Source organism: Mobula hypostoma, chromosome 30, assembly GCF_963921235.1.
Source record: "Mobula hypostoma chromosome 30, sMobHyp1.1, whole genome shotgun sequence".
In the NCBI taxonomy this organism is placed as follows: Eukaryota; Metazoa; Chordata; class Chondrichthyes; order Myliobatiformes; family Myliobatidae; genus Mobula; species Mobula hypostoma.
This window is the reverse complement of record NC_086126.1, coordinates 4,429,727-4,455,772: the sequence shown is the minus strand read 5'-3', so window position 1 is coordinate 4,455,772 and position 26,046 is coordinate 4,429,727. Positions and strand designations below refer to the sequence as shown.

The 26,046-nt window shown below is 47.4% G+C and overlaps 1 protein-coding gene across 4 annotated transcripts in view; it reads left to right on the top strand.

Moving 5' to 3' along the window:
* LOC134339707 (neutral alpha-glucosidase AB-like) overlaps positions 1–26,046 on the top strand; it is an 89,265-nt gene that overhangs the window by 23,924 nt on the left and 39,295 nt on the right. Inside the window, exons 5-10 of one of the 4 annotated variants that reach the window (XM_063036432.1) lie at positions 163–342; positions 7,198–7,263; positions 15,453–15,537; positions 18,245–18,344; positions 23,599–23,695; positions 24,854–25,034. In XM_063036432.1, the coding sequence (XP_062892502.1) occupies positions 163–342; positions 7,198–7,263; positions 15,453–15,537; positions 18,245–18,344; positions 23,599–23,695; positions 24,854–25,034 (709 nt within the window). Of the gene's footprint in view, positions 1–162; positions 343–7,197; positions 7,264–15,452; positions 15,538–18,241; positions 18,345–23,598; positions 23,696–24,853; positions 25,035–26,046 lie in introns of all 4 variants that reach the window. The other 3 variants (XM_063036431.1, XM_063036434.1, XM_063036433.1) reach the window with 3 other exon arrangements.

Below are 26,046 nucleotides of genomic sequence, written 5' to 3'. Positions count from 1 at the left end.
CAGTGAAAGTGGTGGATGCGGGTTCGATTACGACATTTAAGAGAAGTTTGGATAGGTACATGGATGGGGTGGGGGGTATGGAGGGTGGGTCGATGGGCCTGTTTTCTGTGCCCTCATGTTGTACGACTCTAACTCTTGCCTTGCTGGGGTTTGGGTTTGCAGACTAACGGTTCTTGGCAAGGACGAGAGCAGCCTGGAGCTGGGCTTCAACAACAACCTGTACAAGCTGATCGTCACTTCCAAACCCTTCAGGATGGACATCATGACCGGCAACGAGCTGCTGCTCAGCATGAACTCGCGCGGACTGATGGTGTTCGAGCACTTACGCAAGCAGAAGGACTCGTGAGTACCTGAGCTGCCAGTGTTAACACTGAACAGGTTGGGGGGAGGGGGGTGAAAATTCACCACTTCCTCCTCCTCCTCCTCCCCCACTGGGAACCTCAGAGTGAAGGGTTCTGCTCCTGTTGCCTATTTCCATGTCAGAACAACCCTGAATTTTTCAGTTAAATTCAAATAGCCCAAGATCTTGAATGTTTCTTTCCCACCTCTTGCCTGCTGTAGCCTGCATAATGTGTAACCACTTTACTATTGGACCTTAAGGAGTCTGCTCCGTCATTCTATCATGGCTGATTTATTAAACCCTCTTAACTCCATTCTCCTGCCTTCTCCCTGTAACCTTTGATACCCTGACTCATCAAGAACCTATCAACCTCTGCTTTAAATATACCCGGTGACTTGAGCCTCCACAGTCGTCTGTGGCAATGAATTCCACAGATTCACCACCCTCTGGCTAAAGGAATTCCTCCTCATCTCTGTTCTAAAGGGTTGCCCCTCTATTCTGAGGCTCTTTTCCTCTGGTCCTACACTCCCCCGTTGTAGGAAATATCCTCTGCAGGTCCACCCTGACCTTTCAATGTTCGATCGGTTTCAATAAGATCTCCTAACATTCTTCTAAACTCCAGCGTGTACAGACCTTAGAGCCATCAAACACTCCTCATATCTTTATAAGATCACCAGACAGGAGCAGAATTAGGCCATTCAGCCCATCGAGTCTGCTCTGCCATTCCATCCTGGCTGATCCTGGGTCCCAGTCAACCACATACACCTGCCTTCTCACCATATCCTTTGATGCCCTGACCAATCAGGAAATGATCAACTTCCCGCTGTAAATATACTCACAGACTTGGCCTTTGCTGCAGCCTGTGGCAGAGCATTCCATAGATTTGCTACTCTGGCTTAAAAAAAAATCCTTCTTACCTCTGTTCTAAAAGATCGTCTCTCAGTTTTGAGGCTGTGTCCTCTAGTTTTGGATACCCTCGCCATATCCACACATCCTCTCCGCATCCACCCTGTCTAGTCCTTTCAACATTCGGTAGGTTTCAGTGAGATCCCCAAACAATCTTCTAAATTCCACTGAGTACAGGCACAAAGCTGCCAAACGCTTCTCATATGTTAACCCCTTTATTCTCGGATTCATCCTCATAAACCCCTTTGGACTCTCTCCAATGACAACACTTCCTTTCTGAGATACGGGGCACAAAACTGTTGACAATACTCCAAGTGTGACCTAACTAGTGTCTTACAAAGCCTCAGCATTATCTCCTTGCTTTTTATATTGTATTCCGCTTGAAATGAATGCCAACATTGCATTTGCCTTCTTCACCACAGACTCAACCTATAAATTAACCTCCTGAGAGTCTTTCACGAGGACTCCCAAGTCCCTCTGATGCTTGAACCCTCTCTTCCCATTTAGATAATAGTCCACACTATTGTTCCTTTTACCATAATGCATTATCATACTGAACATATCTACTGAAGTTGATCATTTCCTGATTGGTCAGGGCATCAAAGAATATGGCGAGAAGGCAGGTACATGGGGTTGAGTGGGATCTGGGATCAGCCATGATGGAATGGCGGAGCAGACTGGATGGGCTGAATGGCCTAATTCTGCTCCTATGTTTGATGGGCTTAATACATTCCCTGACACTATTCCATCTGCTACTTTTTTTTGCCCATTCTTCCAATTTGAGTCCTGCTGCAATCGCATTGCTTCCTCAGCACTATCTACCCCTCCACCTACCTTTGTATCATCCGCAAACTTTGCCACAGAGCCATCAATTCCATTATCCAAATCATTGACAAACACTGTGAAAAGCAGCGGTCCCAATACTGGCCCCTAAGGAACACCACTAGTCACTGGCAGCCAACCAGAAAAGGCCCCTTTTATTCCCACTCTCTGCCTCCTGCCTGTCAGCCATTCCTCTATCCATGCCAGTATCTTTCCTGTAATGCTATAGGATTTTATCTTGTTATGCAGCCTCATGTGTGGCACCTTATCAAATACCTTCTGGAAATTCAAGTAAATGACATCCACTGCCTCGCCTCGAAAAATTCTAACAGATTTGTCAGACGAGATTTCTCTTTACAGAAACCATACTGACTTTGACTTATTTTATCATTAGTCTCCAAGTACCCCGAAACTTCATCCTTAAAATAGAGTCCAACGCTTTCCCAACCATTGAGGTTAGGCTAACTGGCCTTTAATTTTCTTTCTTTTGCCTTTCTCCCTTCTGGAAGAGCGGGGTGACATTTGCAATCTTCCAGTCTTCCAGGGCCATGCCAGAATCAACTGATTCTCGAAAGGTCATGACCAATGTATCCGTTATCTCTTCAGCAACCTCTGTCAGGACTCTGGGATGTAGTCCATCTGGTCCAGGTGACTTATCCACTTTGAGACCTTTCAGTTTGCCGAGCACTTTGTCCTTTGTAATAGCATTGGCACTCACTCCTGCTCCCTGACACTCACGGGCCTCATGCCACGATGAAGACTGATGCAAAGTACTTAGTAAGTTCATCCCCCATTTCCTCTATCTCACCAGCATCATTTTCCTGCAGTCCAATATCAACACTGACTTCCATTCTACTCTTTATAAAAGCTTCCCGCTTCCAACTTTCCACTCGCTTTTGCTACCTTAAATGCCTTTTCCTTGACTTTAATTTCCCTTGTCAGCCACAGTTGCCTACCCCTGCCATTTGAGAACTAGTTTTTCTGCAGGACATATCTATCCTGTGCCTTGTGAACTATTTCCAGAAACTTCAGCCATCTCTGCTCTGTTGTCATCCCTGTCGTATCCTCCTCCAATTCACCTGGGCAAGCTCCTCTCTCATGCCTCGGTAATTCCCTTTATTCCATTGCGATGCTGATACATGTGACTTTGTAGTATGAATTCAATCATATTATGATCACTGCCTGCTAAGGGTTCCTTTACATTAAGCTCCCTGATAAAATTTGGGTGATCGCACAACACCCGACGTCAACGGCACTAAGGGTCTCGGCCCGAAATGTCGACTGTACCTCTTCCTATAGATGCTGCCTGGCCTGCTGCATTCACCAGCATTTTTTGGGTGTGTTACCCAATCTAAGACAGCCTTTCCCGAGTAGACTCAAACACAAGCTGCTCTAAAAAGCCATCTGATAGGCATTCAATAAGTTCCCTCTGTTGCAGTCCGACACCAACCCAATTTTCCCAGTCCCCCTGCATATTGAAGTCCCTCATTACAATCGTGTCATTACCCTTATTACATTCCTTTTAAAGTTAACCCTTTCATTCCTGGAATCATTCTTGTGAACCTTCTCTGGACCCTCTCCAATGCCAGAACATCTTTTCATAGATAATCTACTCACAATGCTCCAAGTGAGGCCTCGCCAGTGACTTATAAAGCCTCAGCGTTACATCCTTGCTTTTATATTCTAGTCCTCTCGAAATAAGTGCTAACATTGAGTTCCTATTGCCTCGTTGCCTTGTCACCAGGTCAAAAGTCTCTTCGTTCTCCAATGAAGAAAGCCTTGTTGCCTTGCGTTTGGACTGAACACCACCCTTTCGTTTTATTGTCCATTCTCGCACAATATCGCTTCTATAAGAAATATATGTGGGGAGATGACACACAGGAAACAGTGGAGGAACTCAGCAGGTCAGGCAGCATCTGCGAGGAGACTGAGCAGAGGCGGATAGACTATTTAGCCTCTGAAATCTGCTCTACCATCCCGTAACAAAGCCGAACTTTTACCCCAGTGCCACTTCCCAGTACCTTCCCTGATTCCCTTCATATCCAAAAACCTGTAGAGTCACAGAGTGATATTCGTGAACTTAGAACAGGCCTTTCAGCCCACAATGTTGTACTGACTTTTTTTACTTACCCCAAGATCAGGTTAACCCTTCCCCCCTACATAGCCCCCCATTTTCCCTTCATCCATGTAGTGAATCTCCTCTGCACCCTGTCTAAAGCTTTCACATCTTTCCTGTAATGAAGAATGCATTGGAAGTAATAGGTCAGGTAGCAGAGATACTCTAGATGTGGCCTAACCAGAATCTTATAAAAAAACATACAAACGCTGGAGGAACTCAGCGGATCAGGCAGCACCTGTGGAAAAGAATAGATGCTCCGTGTTCAGGCTGAGACCCTTCATCAGGACTGGTGTTTTAAAGCAGCAAGGTTTCGACCCAAAACGTTGATAATTCCTTTCCTGGCCCACAGACAAGGCTCGAACCTCTAAGTTCTTCCAGCATGTTGATTGTTGCTCCAGATTCCAGTATCTGTACACGCTTGTAGAACATAGAAGAGTACAGGCCCTTCGGCCCACAGTGTTGTACTTGCTGCCCATAATGCTGCTGACATTTAGAACAGCAGTGAACATTTTCCATCTGCCTGTCCTTGGTTGGACACAGATATAGAAGGATTCTTCAGTGCCGTTTCCATAACAATTTTTTTTTGGACCAGTCAGGGTTGTTAGCCCTGAGCTGAGCCCCCATACCTGGAGGATCAGTAGTCCACGCTTAGTCTGGCCTCTACCCTTTGACCTGTTTGACCCTACCAAGTACCAAAGCACAAAACCCTGACTCCAGTCAACAGAGCTCTCCAGGTCATTAAGGCACTCAAGTCTCCAAGCCCTACAACAAGGTTGTGGTCCTCTTGGAGACCACCATGTTGTGCCAATATTTTAACCTACTCCAAGATGATCTAACCCTTCCCTCCTACATAGCCCTCCATTTTTCTATCATCTTCATGCCTATCTAAGAGTTTCCTAAATGTCCCTAATGTATATGCCTCTACCATCGCCCCAAGCAGAGCGTTCCAAACACTCACCACTCTCTGTGTGTTTTTTAAAAAAAAATCTACCTCTGGCAAACCCCCTATACTTTCCTCTGGTCATTTTAAAATTATAATTCCTCAAATCAGCCATTTCTGCCCTAGGAAAACATCTCTGGCTATCCACTCAATCTTTGCCTCTTATCATCTTGTACACCTCCATCAAGTCACCTCTCACCCTCTTCCACTCCAATGGGAATGTGAAGTGTTCAGATACCAGCAAAATTATCTCCCAGAGTCTCCACCTGTATTCCTGACCTTTCAGGTTTTCCTGTGTACTCTGGCCTTGAAGCACTTTTCTCTCGCTTGTAGATCTCTTTATAATCTATATTCTCATTTTGAATATTTTCCCCCACTTTCTGTCTGTTCAACCCTTCCCCACCCCTCACCTATTCCTTATTGAAGATGAGGCCCTCTGTGGGTGTGAAGCATTACCTGCTTCACCCTTTTCACTGCATATACCTTGTGTCATTCTGGAGAGGAAAGAATCTATTTCCTTGTTGGAGCTGGAGGAGAGAGGGAAAATAATACTTTCTTCAGCAGGTGAAAGGCCTTTTGTATCAAGGGCAGTACATTCCACACCCCCCCCGCCCCCCGACATGATTGGTGGATTTTTCCCATTCACTTTATAGAAAATGTATGAAGTGTAACATTGCTTTACAGGGGTTCCCAACCCGGGGTCCACAAACCCTTCGGTTAAGGCTCATTGGCTGAAAAGGTGGTTGGGAGCCCCTGCTTTTGAATGTCTTCACTGTCGCTAATTTTGCTTGGGAGGGGAAAAGTCTGCCGGTCTTTACTGTCCACTTGCGAAGTGCATCACTTTGGACCACCCCCCAGTGAATGCAGCAGTTATATCATTTACCACCCATTCCACCCCCACCACTCCCATGCCCTTCAAAGCCACGTCTCCTCTGGAGGTGCTCTGTTTGAACATATGGCACAGGAACAGGCCATTCGGCCCACAATGTTGTGCTGAACCAGCTAAAAAGCAAATCAAAAACACTCAAACACCAATCCCTCCTACCTACACCATGTCCATGTTCCTCCATCTTCTTCACATCCATGTACCTATCAAACGTCTCTTAAAAGCCTCCAATGTATTTGCTCCTACCACCACACCAGGCAGAGCGTTCTAGGCATCCATAACTCCCTGAGTGAAGAACTTTTTCCTCACATCCCCCTTGAACCTACCCCTCTCACCTTCAATGCATGCCCTCTGGTGTTAGACATTTCAACCCCGGGGAAACAGATACTCTGTGTCCACTCTGTCTATGCCTCTCATAATCTTGTAAACCTCTATCAGATCTCCCCTCAGCCCCTGGTGCTCCAGAGAAAACAACCCAAGTTTGTCCAGCCTCTCACATGCACATGCTCTCTAAACCAGGCAGCATCCTGGTAAACCTGTTGTACGCCCTCGCCAAAGCCTCAACATCCTTTCTACAGTGGGGTGACCAGAACGGTACACAATACCACAGATGTGGCCAAACCAGAGTTTTATAAAGTTGCAACATATCCTCCTGAATTTCGGTTCCATCTGCTGGGCTTCTGACCTGTCAGCTATGGTTCTTTTGTCTCTTGCCAAGGAGGGAGGGTGAGCCTCCAGTAAACTCTTGTTTACATTCCATACGACATCGGGGCAGAATTAGGTTCTGCGATGGTTGACTTATTTTTCCTCTCAGCCCCGTTCCCTGCCTTCTCCCCACAATCATTGATGCCCTGGCCAATTAAGTGCTTATCAACTGGAACTCCTGTTCCAGTTCCGCACACCCCTCGGTTCCTCGATCTTTCAAACATGACCTCTGTCTGATACTGTTAACCCCCACCCTTTGGCTTTTAGTGTCGCACTTGGTCCCAGTAAGTATGGCGTCCCCGGGCGGGCAGACTTTTCTTCTTCACTCGCCGCTGGTAGTGCACAATGTAATAACTGGTGGTATTTTTTGCTGTCTTCTGAACTACGTCGACTGGAAACTCATTTTGTTTTTATTTTTGTTATTTTTTTTATCCCGTTCTTTTCTTTTCCTTCCTCTTTTTGTTTGCGACTCCCCTCAGTTACATGGAAAAAGTTAGTAGCACAGTCGGTAGCTTGTGGAGTAAGATCAAGAACCTGTTCATTAGGTAAATGATGCACCAACTGCTGTCTTTTCTTTTAGTCCTGTGTGTGCACCCAATGATGCTCTTACTTAGGGTTGCAACGATATTAAAAAAGAAAGCTCCACACAGCTCGGTAATTTCAGGAACTCCCCTTTGAAAAGCTGGCTGTGGAATTAATCAAAACTTTCCATTGAACATTTGGCTGAGGAGTCGAAGGAGTTGTTTTTGTAGGTTAGCGACTCCCATGTCCATTTTGTTCACCTCTCTGACGTGGTCCTGAAGATTAATTTGAACGATATATTCCAATCAGCCAAATCCCAGTACACCCAGATGCGGGGCAATAAGGAACCATATGCAAAGCCTGCATCTAAAGTTGCCGGTAGCCCCCTCCCCCCTTACCAAGCATGCTGTACTCTCTGTCTGTTAAAACTGCATGCTTCTTGTTTTTCCTTTTGCACTGCTAACTAAAATATCTATCGATATTTTATTGGATTTTTCTGCATTTTCTAACCCAAGAGGAGCTTTATGCATTTTGATTCCTCAGCATGCTATAAGACGTAGAAACAGAATTAGGCCATTCGTCCCTTCGAGTCTGCTCTGCCATTCCATCATGGCTGATTTATTATCCCTCTCAACACCATTCTCCTGCCATCTCTCCATAACCTTTTACGCCCTGACTCTGCGTTAAATATACCCGGGTATTTGGCCTCCATGGGTGTCTGTGGCAATAAATTCCACAGACCTCCTCATCTCTGTTCTAAGTCTATGCCTCTGTGTTCTGAAGATGTGCCCTCTGGCCCTAGACTCCCCCACTATGGGAAACATCCTCTCCACATCCACTCTATCTGTGTCTTCTGGTCCTAGACTCCCCCACTCTTGGTAACGTCCTCTCCACATCCACTCTATCTGTGTCCTCTGGTCCTAGACTCCCCCACAATAGGAAACATCCTCTCCACATCCACTCTATCTGTGTCCTCTGGTCCTAGACTCCCCCACTACAGGAATCATCCTCTCCACATCCACTCTATCTGTGTCCTCTGGCCCTAGACTCCCCCACTACAGGAATCATCCTCTCCACATCCACTCTATCTGTGTCCTCTGGCCCTAGACTCCCCCACTACAGGAAACATCCTCTCCACATCCACTCTATCTGTGTCGTCTGGTCCTAGACTCCCCCACTATAGGAAACATCCTCTCCACATCCACTCTATCTGTGTCCTGTGGTCCGAGACTCCCCCACTATAGGAAACATCCTCTCCACATCCACTATATCTGTGTCCTCTGGTCCTAGACTCCCCCACTATAGGAAACATCCTCTCCACATCCACTCTATCTGTGACCTCTGGTCCTAGACTCCCCCACTACAGGAAACATCCTCTCCACATCCACTCTATCTAGGACTTTCAGTATTTGATAGTTTTCAATGAGATTCCCACCCCTGCCCCTCATTATTCTAAGCTCCACTGAGTAAAGGCCCAGAGGCATGAAACACTCCTCGTACATGAACCCTTTCATTCCCAGAATGGTTCTTGTGAATCCCTTCTCCAATGCCAGCAGAGGTTAGCTCCCAGGCAAGTTGTGTTTAGTGAATGTCATGCTCTGCCCTGGGAATGGGGAGCTCGTGTGGGGGGAGGATTTCCTCCACTGAATTCCACCACCCCCCCCCCCATTGACGGAAGTCCGGTGTCTGAGCCAGGACTGCCGAGTAGAAATCCGAAAGTTGAATGTAAATGCAAGAGGCAGCAAACCCTGGAGGTCTGGAACAGCACAAGTGGAACGCTCTGGAGGTAGCAGGTTAGACAGTACCCGTGGAGGGAAATGGACAGTCAGTATTTTGGGCCGAGACCCTTCATCAGAGCTGGAAAGGAAGAGCAGAGGTAGCCAGTATGAAAGGCTGGAGGGAAGGGCTGGTGGGTGATGGGTGGATCTAGGTGAGGAGAGAGAATGGGAATGATGTAAGAAGCTGGGAATGAGAAAGGGCAGAAGAAGATGGAATATGATGGGAGGGGACAGTCAATCATGGAATAAAAGGTGACTCTCATCTACATCTAACTGACCTGGGTGCTAGGTTTTGTTTTTAATTTTGGGAACCACTGAAGATTATTTCAGCAGTGTTGGCAAAGGTGCTTCTCTCAGACCAACCTCGCCACTGGCGCAGACAGGACCTGATGCATGCTCGCTTCCGAATCAGGTTTATTGTCACTAAGGTATGTTGTGAAAGCAGGTCAGTGCAAGAGATAAAGTGCACTCTTGAGTTCAGTAAGAAATATGAAAAAGTACACAAGTAATGCGACAAGAGAGTAAAATATTGGCCAAGTGTTCATGGACCGTTAAGAGGTGGAGGGGCGGAAGCCGTTGAGTGTGGGTCTTCAGGGCCCTTTACCTCAGGGGCTCCTGACCTGGGGGTCCTCGGACCCCTAGCTTAATGGTCCAGGGCATAAAAAAAGGGTTGGGAACCCCTGCTTTTCCTCTTCTCTGATGGTAGAGATGAGAAGAGGGCACGATTTGAGTGACAGGGGTTCTTAATGATCAAGCCACCTTCTGTGAGGTATTGCCCTTTTGAAGATATCTTTTCTATAGCTTTCGCTATTCCTAAAATCCCATTAAGAAAAGCAGTGTGAGTTCCACCTACAGTGATTCCCAAAGTTAAAACAAATAAAAAAAAATACTAGCAATCAGGTGAGTCAAATGTAGTCCAGAGTCAGTATCTGGCTCGTCGCCTTCCCTTTGTTCCGTGGTCCACTGTCCTGTCCGATCAGATTCCACCTTATTCAGTCCTTTCTCACTTCCGCCTATCGCCTCCCAGCTTCTTACATCATTCCCATTCTCTCCTTCCCTCGCCTCCCATCACGCACCATCCCTTCCCTCCTTTTCATATTGGGTTCTCTCCCCCTTTCCATTCCTGATAGTAAATAGGTTGAGGAGAAGGGTGACCACCTGAGGCTGTACCCATGCTTTGCTTCTCTGCTTGCTCCTGCCTGGCTGTTGTGCTTTTTTAATGTAACAAGTAATATCCAGTCCCTCCCTCCCTCCCTCCCCCCCCCGTGTTATATTTTCTTTCTCCATTTTGTCTTGCAAGAGTATAAAATCCATCACCGTTGCTTGCTAGTTGCTGCTCTCTCTAAACGTGCCAATCGCATAGACCACCATGATATCTGCTCCCATTTGTAACCTGCTTTTTCCTTACAGAGTGGAACTCCGATAATTTGGCATCCTTTACTTAAGCTCGTCACCCCTACTGGGACGTAGGCAGCCAATGGTGGCTCGTCAGAGTCCCCTGTCCTGGGCCAGTCCTACAAGTTCTCCTGAGGTGTAGCCCATCTTCGGAGATCCGTCCCTTTCCAGGGATGAGGTCTTCTGTAACTTCTCTTGGCGTTTCTGTAGCTATGGGTTTTTAATGGGATGGGGGTGCTAGCCTCACGCCTAACCCTCCTCCCAGGTGGGCTTGGCAGAGAATCCCCAAGTGCCAGACTGGTGAATTTTCTGGATTATTAGATGTCATCGCCCATCCAAAAGCTTTTCAGAATCAATCAGGTTTAATATCACTGGCATATGTTGCGAAATTTGTTGTTTTACGAGTTCCGGAGCTGTATAATAAATTTCCGGTGAACCTGATAGCTTTACAGAGAGTGTATCAGTCACATACTGCTCTGTCCACACAGCCGTCTCCTCCCCAAATCCCGGATCCAGACTCACTTGTGTGTCAGATGCCAAACAGTCGGGATGCTAGATTATCGGAGTTTCAGTATATTCCCTGTGGTTTCTCCTTGCTGCTGTCTGGGATACTGGAAACCCTGGGTTGGTAATCCCCCCTCCCCCAACCTATTTCACCTCTAACCTTGCTGATTCTCCTCATGGGGAGGCAGGGGGGAGTGATGCACGCATCCTGCCCCCTCTGTGCCGCAAAGAAGCCGCCTCCCCGCTTTGTGGTTGGAGGACAGTTGCCGGAGCTGGACTGGAGAAAAGGTGAGGACAGAGCTACCTGGGAAGTGCAATCAAACCTTGTACAACGTTGCAACCCTAAAACAAACACAAATCAAAATGGGGATCTGCCGCTTCTAGCTGCCTGGTGACCGGAGAACGAATCTATCCCTTTCCTGCGTTTGCTAATCACTTGGAAACAGTTGCCGATTGGTATGCTCTTTTCAGATTTGTTTTAAAGGCAGATTATCTGCTGCGGCCCCGAGAGGCAACCTCTCCTGGGGCCTTAACCGCCTGCTGCGCCTTTGAATGCTGCGCTCCCCACTCTCTCTAAACTGACTGCGTTGGGCGGAATGCTGTTTTTTTTTTCCTTTTCTCGCGGTTCTCTTGAACGTCCCGAGGCATGGCGGGTTGAAGGTGTCTGACAATTGTAGGACCTTTATTACAATATCGTCTCGTGGGATCCGGGTTTAATTCCTGGTTGCTGTTTTCACTAACCCTGTCAAAAGGTTGTCCGTTCTTTTAAGGGGTATGGTGTTGGCTAGCAGTCCTCACTGGGTTTCGGACTGGGGAGGGAAGTTCATTCCTGGCTGTGGGTTTACTTACTAGTGATACAGCGCGGAATAGACCCCTCAGCTCTTCGAGCCACACCACTCCAGCAACACCCCAACAAACACCAATTAATCTTAACCTAATTGTGGGACAATTTTCACTGACCAGTTAACCTACTCTGGACTCCGGGAGGAAACTGGTGCACCCGAGGAGAATCCACGCATTCACAAAGAGGACGTGGACACCTTACAGAATGACGCTGGAATGCTCCGAGCCGTAATAGCGTTGCGCTATTCGCTATGACCTGTCGCTGACTTTGCGACCAGCAGCTTACATTTGATGTATTCAAAACAAGAGTCTTGGGCATGTACATATGGCTAGGGTGCCTAAGAATTTTGCATAGTACTGTATTTGTCAACGTAGAGTGGAAAGTGAGTTTGTTAATCAGTCGGGAGCAAAGGATGTTGGAGATGGCGAGGGCAGAGTGCTGAGGGAGTGGTGTGGGACAGGTGGTAGGGAAGGAGTGCCAGGAGTTGGGGGGAAGGGTGTGGGGTTGTTTTGGTGGGGGTGCAGACACACTCAGCCCTGAGACGCCAGGCAAGGTCATTTGATTCCAAACAATGCATTAATTGATCATTACAGAATGTCTCTCTGGTGCTTCCCACTCCCTCCCCCTCTCCCCAAACATGATTCCCCTCTCCCTGCTCCCTTCCCACTCGCAGTCCACAGTAGAGACCCATATCAGAATCAGGTTTACCATCACTCACATAGGTCACGAAATTTGTTTTCACTTTTGCAGCCCCAGTACTGTGCAGAAGTCTTCGGCATCCTAGCTATATATACGGTGCGTGCCTAGCAGTTTTGCACGGTACGGTGATACATAGAACAGTACAACTCAGCACAGATCTGCTCCGCCATTCCATCACCATTGATTTATTATTCCTTTTAACCCTTCTCCCCATAACCTTTGACGCCCTGACTGATCAAGAACCTGCAAACCTCCATTTCAAGTATACCCAATGAATTGGCCTCCACAGCTCCACAGGTTTATCACTCTCTAGTTAAAGACTCCACCACCAGCCAGGGCATGCTCTGTTCTCATTGCTACCAGCAGGGAGAAGGTACAGGAGCTTGAAGACACTCGACGTTTTAGAATCAACATCTTCCCCTTGGCCATCAGATTTCTGAATGGTCCATGAACATATAAAATATGGAGGTATATTTTACGTATTGCATTGTACTGCTGCTGCAAAACAACAAACTTGGCAACATATGACAGTGGTAGCAAACCTGATTCTGATTGTCTTTGAGATTGTGTATGTCATTTAAACTATATCCTCAACATGTCCAACAACTGAGGCTTCAATGACCCTAATCTGTTCTCGTCCGAAAATTATCCCCTGTATTTAGTTCTGATGCCTTTCATTTTTTATAACCACATGCAACACTTTGCATTTCTTAGCGCTGAATTTCAACTTCCAAGTTCAATGTAAACTTATCAAACTACAGTACTGTGCAAAAGTCTTAGGTACATACTTGTAGCTAGGGCGCATAAAGCTTTTGCACAGTACCATAGCAATTTTATGTATTGCACTGTACTGTTGCAGCAATAAAATATGAATTTCATGACGTGGGTGATGATAAACCAGATTCTGATGCGTGTCTATTGTGGACTGAGAGTGGCAAGGGAGAAAAGAGGGGAATCATGATTGGAAAAAGGGGAAGGTAGAGAGGAGGGAGCGGGAAGCACCAGAAAACCATTCTGTAATGATCAACAAACCAATTTTTTGGCACCCACGCCATCCCCCCCCCCCGGCATTTGACCCTCGCCGTTCCCAACATCCTTTGCTCCCACCAGATTTACAGATGTACCCCGTTAACAAATACAGAACTCTGTGATGGTCTAGCGATATCTATGTGCCTAAGACTTTTTTGCCCAGTATTGTACATGTGTTGCCATGTGCTGTACAGCCCTGAGATTCATTTACCTGCAGGCATTTGCATTAAATACACAGACACAATAGAATCAATAAAAATGCACGCAGCAAACAACAGACAAGTAACAACGTGCAAAAGACAACAAACTCTACAAGTACAAAAAAAGAGGAAAAAAAAGTTTTCATAATAATGATCAATATTGAGAACCTAAATTGTAGAATCCTTTAAAGGGAGTACATAGGGTTGTGATATTCAGTGAGTGTAGTTATCCCCTCTGGTTCAAGAGCCTAATAGTTGAGGGGTATGAGTCCTGAGGCATCTGTCCCTCCTTCCTGATGGCAGGAGTGAGAAGAAAGCTGGGAGGTGGGGGTCCGTGATGGATGCTGCTTTCCTGTGTAGGTGTACTCAGTGGTGGAGAGGGCTTTACCTATGAGTGACTGAGCTGCAAGCTTTTCTGTTCAAGGGCATTGGTGTTTGCAAAGCAGGTCATGATGCAACCAGTTAGGATACTCTCCCATTGTGCATCTATAGAAGTTTGTCAAAAGTTTTAGATGACATGCCAAATCCACGCAAATGTCTAAGGGAGTAGAGGCATTGTCATTCCTTTCCTTGTAATGGCGCTTATGTATTGGACCCAAGACAGACCTGAAATAATAACACTGAGGAATGACTGTCTCCCCCTCTGATTCTCCAGTGAGGATGGACTCATAAACCTACCTTTTATAGCCTGTCTACTGGAGGGAGCTGTCCCACCAGCCTGTCTACATCACCATGGAGACTGTTGCTGTGTCATTCTACAACCTCATTTTGTGCAACTTAATGATAAATATTTCCTGTGAGATTTCATCGTATAAAGTTCCCAAAACAACTTTTCACCATAACTATTTCCTGTTACTGAGCCAATTGATTTTATCAATGGAACTACACCTTCCCTCCACCTCCCACCTCCCTCCCTTCTCCCCTCCCTTCTCCCCTCCCTTCACCCCCTCCCTTCTCCCCTCCCTTCACCCCCTCCCTTCACCCCTCACCCCCAGTCTCCCTCTCCCCCCTTCCCCTCTCCCCCCTTCCCCTCTCCCCATTCCCCTCTCCCCATTCCCCTCTCCCCATTCCCCCGCCCCAACGCCATGAGCAAATACCGTTCAGACACCAAGGGCAGAGGGAAGAAGCCGTTCCTGAATCGTTGAGTGTGCATCTTCAGGCTCCTGCATTTCCTCCCTGGCAGTAGCAATGAGAAGGGAGCACACCCTGGGTGATGGGGATCCGTAGCGATGGATGCTTCCTTTTTGAGGTATTGCCTTTTGAAGATGCCTTCAAATGCCGTGGAAGCTGGTGGCCATGCTGGAGCTGGCTGTGCAGCCTTTTCCCATCCTGTGCAGTGGCCCCAGGCGTACCGGATGGTGATGCATCCAGTCACTGTACACCGGTAGAAATTTGCTCGAGTCTTTGGTGACGTACCAAACCTCCTCAAGCTCCTAATGAAAGATGGCTGCTGGCACGCCGTTTGCCCTCATCGAGAATTTGGGGTTTCGGCAAACCACGTACCACAAATGAAACGGTTGTACCACTGTCCTAGTCCAGCTCCCGGCTCCCAGCTCCTGCCTGGTGTTGGACGTAAGAGGAGTTGGCACCTATCCCTGTGCAGGCAGCCAGGTGAATTGTTAGTGGCACACGCTGGGTGGGGCGGCAGGACGGAGCAGGAGGTTGGGGGGCATCGGCCATCACAGCCGCTGCCACAACTGAGCAAAAGCAAAAAGCCAGGCGATGACTCCAGGACGGTACCATTTCACTTCTCTATCTTTCAGTGAGAAGAAAGACGCAAGTGTGGAGGGCGAGGACGCGGAAAAGGAGCCGGAGCCTGACGATGGCAAAGCAGATCCCGTAGAGCAGGTCAGTCTGAGTAGTGGGGCTGTGATCTACCAGCTAGACGTGGTAGCCGTGTTTCAGGCTTCCTAACCCTCAGCCCATAAAATACAGGAGCAGAATTCAGCCATTTGGCCCATCAAGTCTTCTCCACCACTTCTTCATGACTGATCTATTTTCTTCTCAACCTCAATCTTCTCCCTCCTCTCCGTATCCGTTCATACCTATCAACCCCTGCCTTAAATATTCATAAAGACTTGGCCACCGCCTGTGGCAGTGAATTCCACAGATTCGTCACTCTGGCAAAAGAAATTCCTCCTCATCTCCATTCTAAAAGGACACCACTCTATTCTGAGGCTGTGTCCTCTGGTCTTAGACTCTCCCACCACAGGAAACATCCTCTCCACGTCCACTCTATCGGGCCTTTCACCATTCGTTAGGTTTCAGTGAGGTCACCCCTCGTACTTCTGAATTCCAGTGAATACAGTCCTCAGAGCCATCAAACACTCTTCATATGACAAGCCATTCAATCCTAGAGTCATTTTCGTGACCCTCCTTCGAACAGTCTCCAATGTCAGCAGATTCTTTCTTGGATAAGGGGCCCAAAACTGCCCACAATACTCCAACTGAGGTGCTTTATAAAGCCTCAGCATTACATCCTTGCTTTTATATTCTAATCCTCTTGAAATGAACGCTAACATCGCATCTGCCTTCCTCACTACTGACTCAACCTGCAAAATAACCTTCAGGGAATCCTGCTCAAGGACTCGCAAGTCCCCTTACAACTCAGATTCTTGTATTTTCTCTCTTTTTAGAAAATAGTCTACCCTTTTATTTCTTCTGCCAAAGTGCATGACCATACACTAATATAAGAAAAAATTTTTTTGTCACGTACTGTACATCAAGACCCAGCAACATCCTTGTAAATTTTCTCTGTACTCTTTCAATATTATTGTTGAAGATTTCTTTTACAGATTAACTCTATTTGTCACGTCAACATGGATACAGGCTCTGCTTTCTGCCGCATGTACCCCAGATGTTAAAAGACTAGAAGATCCTAAAGATTAGATTTTATTTGTCATACGTAGTACATCGCAGCATAGTGAAATGCAGTATTTTTGCATTAATGGCCCAACGCACTCCAGGGATGTGCTGGGAGAAGCCTGCAAGTGTCTCTGTGCTTCCAGCACATCTTTGGAATGTGGGAGGGAGGAAACCCACACAGTCACAGGGAGAACGTACAGGCTGTCCCGGAGCCTGTTGGTCCTGGCTTTTATGCTTTGGTACCACTTCCTGGATGGTAGCAGCTGTAATAGTTTGTGGTTGGGACAGCTTGGGTCTCCAATGATCATACAGGCCCTTTTTACACACCTGTCTTTGTAAACATCCTGAATAGTGGGAAGTTCACATCTACAGATGCGCTGGGCTGTCCGCACCACTCTCTGCAGAGTCCTGCGATTGAGGGAAGTACAGTTCCCATACCAGGCAGTGATGCAGCCAGTCAGGATGCTCTCAATTTTTCCCCTATAGAAAGTCCTTAGGATCTGGGGATCCATACCAAACGTCCTCAACCGTCTGAGGTGCAAGAGGCACTTTTGTGCCTTTTTCACCCCACAGCTGGTGTGTACAGACCACGTGAGGTCCTCAGTGATGTAGATGCCGAGGAGTTTGAAACTGTTCTCCCTCTCAGCTCCAGATTCATTGATGTCAATAGGGGTTAGTCCATCTCCATTCCTCCTGTAATCCACAGCCAGCTCCTTTGTCTTTGCGATATCGGCCCTTTGACTCAGTCCCAATTCCCTGCATTCTGCCGATGTCTCTCCAGGCCCCACCCCTCCATGTACCTATGCAGGTGCTTCTGAAGGCCTGCACAGTGGCACAGCAGTTAGCAAAATGCTTCACATCACCAGCAATCACCGATTGGGGATCAAATCCCGCCGCCATCTGTGTATTCTCCGCATGTCCACGTGGGTTTCCTCCACGCGCTCTGGTTTCCTCCCATATTCCAAAGCCGTTGGGATCGGTGAGTTGTGGGCGTGCTATAGGGGCAACACTAGCAGGCTACACCTAGCAGATTCCTCAGACTGTGTTGCTCGTTGAAGCAGACGATGTATTTCACTCTATGTGTTGATGTGACAAAGTTAATCTAACCTAAACTTTTGTGCTGGCCTAAAGCACTTCCTTTGACAGTTCATCCCATGTACTCGCCCCCTTCAGCATGATAATGTTACCTCTCGGAATCCTTTGAAATCCTTCCTCCCCTTAAATCTGTGCCCCCTCCCCCTCATTTATGCATTGTGCATTGCTACAGCAGTTAGTGCCGTTGTCTCTAAGTTCCAGAGATTCAATCCTGCCGCTGTGTGTGTGTTTGAATGCTCTCCCTCTCCCTTTGACTTTGTGGGTTTCTCCTACGTGCCGCCCCCACCCCCGTGCTCCAATTTCCTTCCGCACCTCAAGAAGAGTGAATCAATGGGTTATTGGGTGACTGTATTTTGTCCCCAGTGGCGTCGCCAATTAACTGGACCCTGAAAACTCACTCGTTTCTCGACCGCACTGCATTTAGTTGTCCACCAGGAGAACAGTGTGGCCCCCATCACCAAACTGTTCTGAAGTCTGAGCAGTGAACTACCATTTTTATGCAGAAGGCGGCTGGTTAGGTACAGATACTGAGCAATTGGTTACCTTGTGGTTGAATGACGGTAAACTTGAACTAAATCTCATTGCTTTCCAGCAGCCTGAAGACACAGAGGCTCAAAAGGAGAGCGAGGAGACTGAGGATGAGGCCGGGATGTGGGAGGAGACGTTCAAGACTCATACAGACTCCAAACCCAACGGTAATACTTCATAGAGGGAGAGTTTACGTGAATCCGAATATGAAAGATGTGATGTGTACAACAACCGTTTGTTTCTGGAACTGGAGGCACAAGGGACTGCAAGGTGATGTGGCGGATTGTGAACGAGAAGTGGAAGCAGACAGAGAGGGAGGAGAAAACGTATGTCGAGAGGCAGTGGGGAGAGGTGCAAAGGTTGGAGGGAGATCATCAGGAACACTAAAGGTTACCAGTACTGGGCTCTTAACTCCACCCTCGCTCCAATCTACTACCTGCCTGTCACAATACACCACTGATCACCCTGGACACCTTCATCACCACTCCCCTTTTCCTTTACAGCGGCCGTCTCCCCTTTCCTATATTAATGATCTACATTATGTCATCAGACAGGAAGGATCCCAAAACGGGTAGACCGAGCAGCCTACCCGGCATACAGACAGAAAGCTGCTGGAAAAGGGCCAGTAATATCATGAAGGATCCCACCCATCCTCACAGACTGTTTGTCCCACTCCCATTAGGGAGGAAGCTACACAGCATCCACGCCAGGACCACCAGACTCAAAAACAGTTCCTTTCCCCAAGCAGTGAGGCTGATCAACACCTCCACCCACTAACCCACCCCTCCACACCCCCAACTACCACTACTTTATCATTTCCTGTCAGTCACCTTATGTACAGACACTGCTGTGCCTAGAGTCACTTTATGGACAGACAGTCAACCCTTTATCTATCTGTCTGTCTATTTATTTTTATTTCGCGATACAGTGCAGAACAGGTCCTCCCAGCACAATGAGCCATGCTGCCCACCAGTTAACCTACCAATTTAACCTGAGCCTAACCACAGGACGGACAATTTACACCGACCAATTAACCGACCATCGATACTTCTTTGGACTGTGGGAGGAAACCAGAGCACCCGGAGGAAACCTGTGCAGTTCATGGGGAGAGCGTACAACCTCCTTACAGACGGCGCCGGAAATGAACTGCAAACTCCAACATCCCCAGCTATAATAGCATTGTGCTACCCACTACACTGTCCAAATATGCTAATAGATGTATTTATATTTATTGTGCATTTTTTTAATTGTTGTATTCTTTATCTTCTGAGTGTCAGGGTGGAGAGACATCTCTACCAAAGGAGGTGTAAGGCACTCCTTCCCTCTGCTGGCCTGCAGCTCACCCTTGGGCAAGGTGTAGCACCTGATTAGCCCCCCCCCCCACCGATCAGGGTCATTTCACAAGTTCCGCTTATGCGACCACTGATGGATGCCAGGCAGACAATCTCTGTCTCTGAAGAGAATTGATAATGGTTGGGGGGGGGGTGGAGGGGGTCACCTGTCTTGTAAAGACACTGCCCAGAAGATGGCGATGGCAAACCACTTGTGTAGAAAAAAAATAAATTGCCAGGAGCAGTCATGGTCATGGAAAGACCGTGATTGCCCATGTCATACAACATGGCACATGATGATGATGTCATACAACATAGCATGTAATGATGAGGTCATACAACACAGCACATGATGATGATGTTTCTTCACCTCATTGTGTTTTTTTTGTGCACGCCCTTAGGTTGTGTCGGTTGTTAACACAAACAGTATGTTTCGGCACTTGTGATAAATAAATGTGAATCTGATCCAGTTTACCACAATATCAACACGCACACACAATGCTGGAGGAACTCAGTCCTGATGAAGGGTCTCGGCCCGAAACGTCGACTTTTTACTCATTTTCCATAGATGCTGCCTGGCCAGCCGAGTTCCTGCAGCTTTTTGTGTGTTTGCTGCTGTGGTTTTCCAGCATCTGCAGATTTTCTCCTGTTTGTGTTAGCACATTATCATCCTGATCATTGATAAAGATTATGGTTATGAGATTCGAGATTGTTTATATGTCATTTTCCCGTTCACAAGTGTAAAGGAGAACAAAGTAGTTGTTACTCCGGACCTGATGCAGCCCAGAAAAAGCACAATAAGATGAAGAACGACATGGTGCCGTAGCGGTTAGCACAACGCTTTGCGGTGCCTGCGGCCCGGGATCACCGCTTGAACACTGTTTGTATGTTCTCTCCATGACTACGTGGGTTTCCTCCGGGTGCTCCAGTTTCTCCCCCCACAGTCCAGAGATGTACTGGTTGAAAGGTCAATTGGTCATTGTAAATTGTGCCGTGATTAGGCTCAGATTAAATGGAGGGATTGCTGGGTGGCGCGGCCAGAAGGGCCTATTCCACACGATATCGCAATCTTAAAAAATACTTAAAAAACACAATAAATATGAATACTTAAGGTAGCTTATATAAATAGATTGATTGTATGTCCATAAAGTGACGCTAGGCACAGAGTGACTCTTGAGGAAATGGAAATGGTGGGGATGTGGAGGGCTGGGTTAGAGGCTGGAGGTGTTAGTGCCTTACTGCTTGGGGAAAGTAACTGATTTTGAGTCTGGTCGTCCTGGCTTGAATGCTATACAGCCTCCTTTCTGATAACACTGGGAGTGGGGCAAACAGTCCATGAGCAGGGCGTGCGGCTCTGAAGATAGAACTGGGTTTTACCAATGCTTCCCTGGAGTGTTGTACTTATCCAATGATCATCTTCTGGTGAAGGATGTCGGCTTGAAATGCCAACTGTCTGTTTCCTTCCATAGATGCTGTCCGACCTGCTGAGTTTCTCCAGCGTTTTGTGTGTATTGCTTAAGATCTCTTGTGTCAGTCTTCTCCTTGGCTCATTCAGGAAGTGTGGCCCCATGGTCGATATGCCAGAATAAGCTGCCTTCTCTCTGGAGGTGCAATGCCTGGCCAGCAAATTTATGGATGACACCAAGATTGGGGATGTAGTGGACAGTGAGGAAGACTATCAAAGCTTGCAGTGGAATCTGGACCAGCTGGAAAAATGACCTCCAAGGAATTATGGATCTGTATTCCCAGATCCATTCATTCTACCAAACTCCTCCGTGACCTACCACTCACCGTGTAAGTCCTATCCTGGTTGGTCCTACCAAAGTGCAACACCTCACACTTGTCTGCATTAAATACCATCTGCCATTTTTCCAGTGATGCAGTGCTAGCCGGAGCGCGTCCATCACCTCTTTAAGAAAAAAAGCTGAAATAAACAAGCTAATTAATTAGGTGCCGCCCAGGGTGATTTGAGTATCTCAGAAACTGCTGACCTCCTGGGACTTTTACACACAACAGACTCTGGAGCTTACAAAGAATGGGGCCAAAAACAAAAAACATCCAGCGAGTGGATTTAACGAGATGTTTTCGCTCATAGAACAGCCACTCACTGGATTTTTTTTGTTTTTGGCCCCATTCTTTGTAAACTCCAGAGTCTGTTGTGTGTAAAAATCCCAGGAGGTCAGCAGTTTCTGAGATACTCAAATCACCCTGGGCGGCACCTAATTAATTAGCTTGTTTATTTCAGCTTTTTTTCTTAAAGAGGTGACAGACGCGCTCCGGCTAGCACTGCACCACTGGAAAGATGGCAGATGGAATTTAATGCAGACAAGTGTGAGGTGTTGCACTTTGGTAGGACCAACCACAGTAGGACTTACACGGTGAGTGGTAGGTCACGGAGGAGTGTGATAGAACAAATGGATCTTGGAATACAGATCCATAATTCCTTGAAGGTCATGGGTAGGTAAGGATGTAAAGAGTGCTTTTGGCACATTGGCCTTCATAAACCCAAGGTTTGAGTAAGGGAGGTGGGTAATGACATTGGTGAGGTTTAATTCAGGAGTATTGTGCAGGTCGGGAAAGAGTACAGAGAAAATTGATAAGGATGTTGCCAGGACTTGAGTTATAGGGAAAGATTGAATAGGTGAGGACTTTACTCCCTGGAACATAGGAGATTGAGGGGAGATTTGATAGACGTGTACAAAATGATGAGGGGTATAGATAGGGTAAATGCAAGCAGGCTTTTCCCACTGAGGTTGGGTGAGATTACAACCGGAGATCAAAGGTCAAGGGCGAAAGGTGAAATATTTAATGGGAACATGAGGGTGAACTCTTTCCACTCAGAGGGTAGTGAGAGTGTGGAACGAGCTGCCAGAGGAAGTGGTGGATACTGGAGGGCTGTGGTCGCAATGCCCGTCGATGGGACTAGGCAGAATAATAGTTTGGCACGGGCTAGATGGGCTGAAGGGCCTGTTCGTGTGCTATAATCTCGGATGATTCTATGACTAGGGGTTGTATTAGGACAGGACAGGACAGGAATCACTGAAAGGTCAGGGGAAAGTATTGGGTTCCTGTGATAGGATGTGAGAGTTTGGACAGAAGAAATGGAGAGAATGATTTTTTTTATAATAAAAATATATGCAAAGAACTGCATTCAGTATTTTGATTTAGGAAAACTTGTGTGTAAGTATAACCCTTTGCATTGATAAAGGGGTGATGCTCCTGGCATTGAGTTGGAGCTTGGGGTCTCGACCTGGCCAGCCGGGTGTTTCCAGTGTGGGGCTGCGTTGAAAGTCTTATGAGGAGAGGCTGAGCAAGTAGCAGCTTTTCTCTTTGGAATGAGGGAAAATGAGAGGTGATGAGAGTGGACAGCCAGAGACTTTTCCCCAGGGCTGAAATGGCTGAGAAGAGGGGACATCATTTTAAGGTGATCAGAGGATAGATAGATAGATATACTTTATTAATCCCGAGGGAAATTGGGTTTCGTTACAGCTGCACCAACCAAGAATAGAGCATAAATATAGCAATACAAAAACCACAAACAATCAAACAACAAAATGCAAACTATGCCAGATGGAAACAAGTCCAGGACCAGTCTATTGGCTCAGGGTGTCTGACCCTCCACGGGAGGAGCTGCAAAGTTCGATGGCCACAGGCAGGAACAACCTCCCGTGACGCCCAGTGTTGTATCTCGGTGGAATATGGCCAGAGTCCAACAGCAGAAAGTTCAATATCCGGTCTACAAACACGTTCCTCGATCATAATATGACCCGGATTGCATCATCCGTTGTTAACCAGAACAGTAAGCCCCCAACTGCTTTACGCTTACCGCTCTCAGTGCACTTCTCCCAGGATTGTATAGGAGGGAGATGTGAGAGGTAGGGTTTTTAAACAGAGGGTGTTGAGTGTGTGGAATGTTCTGCCGAGCATTGTGGGCATGCTATGTTGGCGCCAGAATGTGCAGAGATACTTGCAGACCGTCCCCGGCGCATCCTTGAACTGTGGTGGTTAACACAAACGCTGTATGTTTTGGTGCTCATGTGATGAGTAAGATAGAATATTGAATCCCGTGTCGTGTTGGTGTTTCTCCCAGGGCCAACATCGGTCGGACTGGATTTCTCCCTGCCTGGCTTCGAGCATGTGTACGGGATTCCCGAGCACGCCGACAACCTGAAGCTCAAAACCACAGAGTAAGCGCTAGTCTCCCTTCCCGGTAAACCGTCAGTGCGCTCAGCAGAAATTAAAAACAGTGGCCTGCGGTCATTGTTGTGAAGTGTGGGGAGGCGATGGGGGTCGAGGTGCTTGCATCAACCTTGTGAGCGTCAATGAGTGTGCATGTGCTTGGGACCCATGCCCTCCCCCTGCCTGGGGCTAGTGTGTGAGAGAGAGACCCATTCCCCCAGTGAGGGTCTGCGTGCGTGTGTGTGAGAGAGAGAGAGAGAGAGAGAGAGAACACGCAGTCAGTCAGTCTCTCTCAGGATCTCACACTGTCTCTCTCTCTCTCTCTCTCGCTCGCTGTCTGTCACTCTCTCACGATCTCTCTCGCTCCCGCGCGCTCTACCTCTCTAACACACACACACACAGAGTATATATTAGATGTGTAGTGCAAAAAGAGAGCAGAAAAACGTGACTTATTGTCCATTCAGAAATCTGGTGGTGGGTGAGGCTGTTCCTAAAACATTGAGTGTGTGTCTTCAGGCTCCTGTGTCTCCTTCTTGATGAGAAGAGGGCATGTCCTGGTTGATGAAGAATGCCACCTTCTAGAGGCATCTCTTTTTGAAGATGTCCTCGATGCACACCACAACTCTGAACTGATTCCACAACCTACAGGCTCACTTCCAAGGATTCTTTACAATTCACGTTCTCAGTATTATTTACTTCCGGTAATTGCAGACCCTCCCCCTCCCACCCCTTCATCATTCCCCATTCCTGTTGCCCCCTCTCACCTTATCTCATTACCTGCCGATCACCTCCCTGTGGTTACTCAGCCAGAGTTTTGAATCTCCATCCTAAATGCCGGTTTGTCGCCACCCTCGATTTGGCCTACGTCAGTGGTGTCACCAGCCATTTTAAGTATGGCATCGGAGCTGTGCTTAGCCTCACAGTCATAAGTATAAAGCGTGCAGAGCAGGGGCTAAGCCCACAGTCTTGTGGTGCACCTGTGTTGTAAGGAGCTCTAGGACTTTAGTTCTGTCTTCCTCTGCCTAACTTCAGCCCTGCAGAAGTATGTCTGTTCAGGGCTGTAGATGAGAATGCTTTGTGAAGCCCCGTTTAATGGGTAAGGGGGTAGATTTCAGACCCTGTCTGTCTGAAGATTTGTAATCCGTTATCACCTCTTACTTCCTCAGTGGTGGAGATCCATACCGCTTGTACAACCTCGATGTGTTCCAGTACGAGATATTTAACCCCATGGCGCTGTATGGGGCGGTTCCTTTAATGTTGGCCCACAACGTTCGGCGGACGCTGGGAATTTTCTGGCTGAACGCCGCGGAGACTTGGGTTGACATCAGCTCCAACACCGCTGGGAAGGTGGGTGATGCCTTGCTGTTGAACGGTGACTTACAATTCAAGCTGGGTGCCACCGGGGAGCTAAGGGAGGGCGGAAGAAAGCTAAACTGGAACTCACTGCTAGAAGAAAATCTTACAGGGTTTGCACAGAACTGACGTTCTGCTGAAGTCTCAGTGACCATGAGCAGTTTTAGGCACCTCATATAAAAACAGATGTGCTGGCATTGAAGAGGGTGCAGAGGAGGTTCGCACGAATGGTTCTGGGAATAAAAGGGTTAACATATGAGGAGCTTTTGATGGCTCTGGGCCTGTACTCAGTGGAGTTTAGAAGAATGAGGGAGATCTCATTGAAAAGATGTGGAGAGGTTGTTTCTTATACTGGGGGAGCCTAGGACCGGAGAGCACAGCCTCAGAATAGACTGATGTCCATTTAGAACAGAGATGAGGAGGAATTTCTTTTGCCAGAGGGTGGTGAATGTGTGGAATTCATTGCCACAGACGGGTGTGGAGGCCAATTCATTGAGTATATTTAAAGCGGAGGTTGATAGGTTCTTGATTAGTCTGCATCAAAGGTTACAGGGAGAAGGCAGGAGAATGGGGTCGAGAGGGTCAATAATCAGCCATGATGCAATGGTGGAGCAGTCTCGATGGGCTGAGTGGCCTAATTCTGCTCTTGTCCCTGTGGACCAATTTGCCTTGCACCTGTACTCGGGCTCGGTCCACAGTGGACACCTGGAGATCCCTGTTCTACCATTTCAAATTGATCGCGAGAAAGTGGCGTGTGTGCGTGCAGCCGATCGATCAATTGAACCTGCTACGCACGTGAGGCGCTATCTTTCAGGCGCACACCGTATTTGTCTCTACAGGCCAGGTTTGTCGCTCCCGCAGCATTTCCCAGCGTGTACTGTAACTTACCTGACTCAGTAAAAACATTTAGTCGTACTACTCCGTTCATCGTTCTTGCTCCTCGCATGTGTAACCTTTTGTAACCTTTCCCTGCTCCAACACTGACGTTATTGACCTCAGCCTCCTC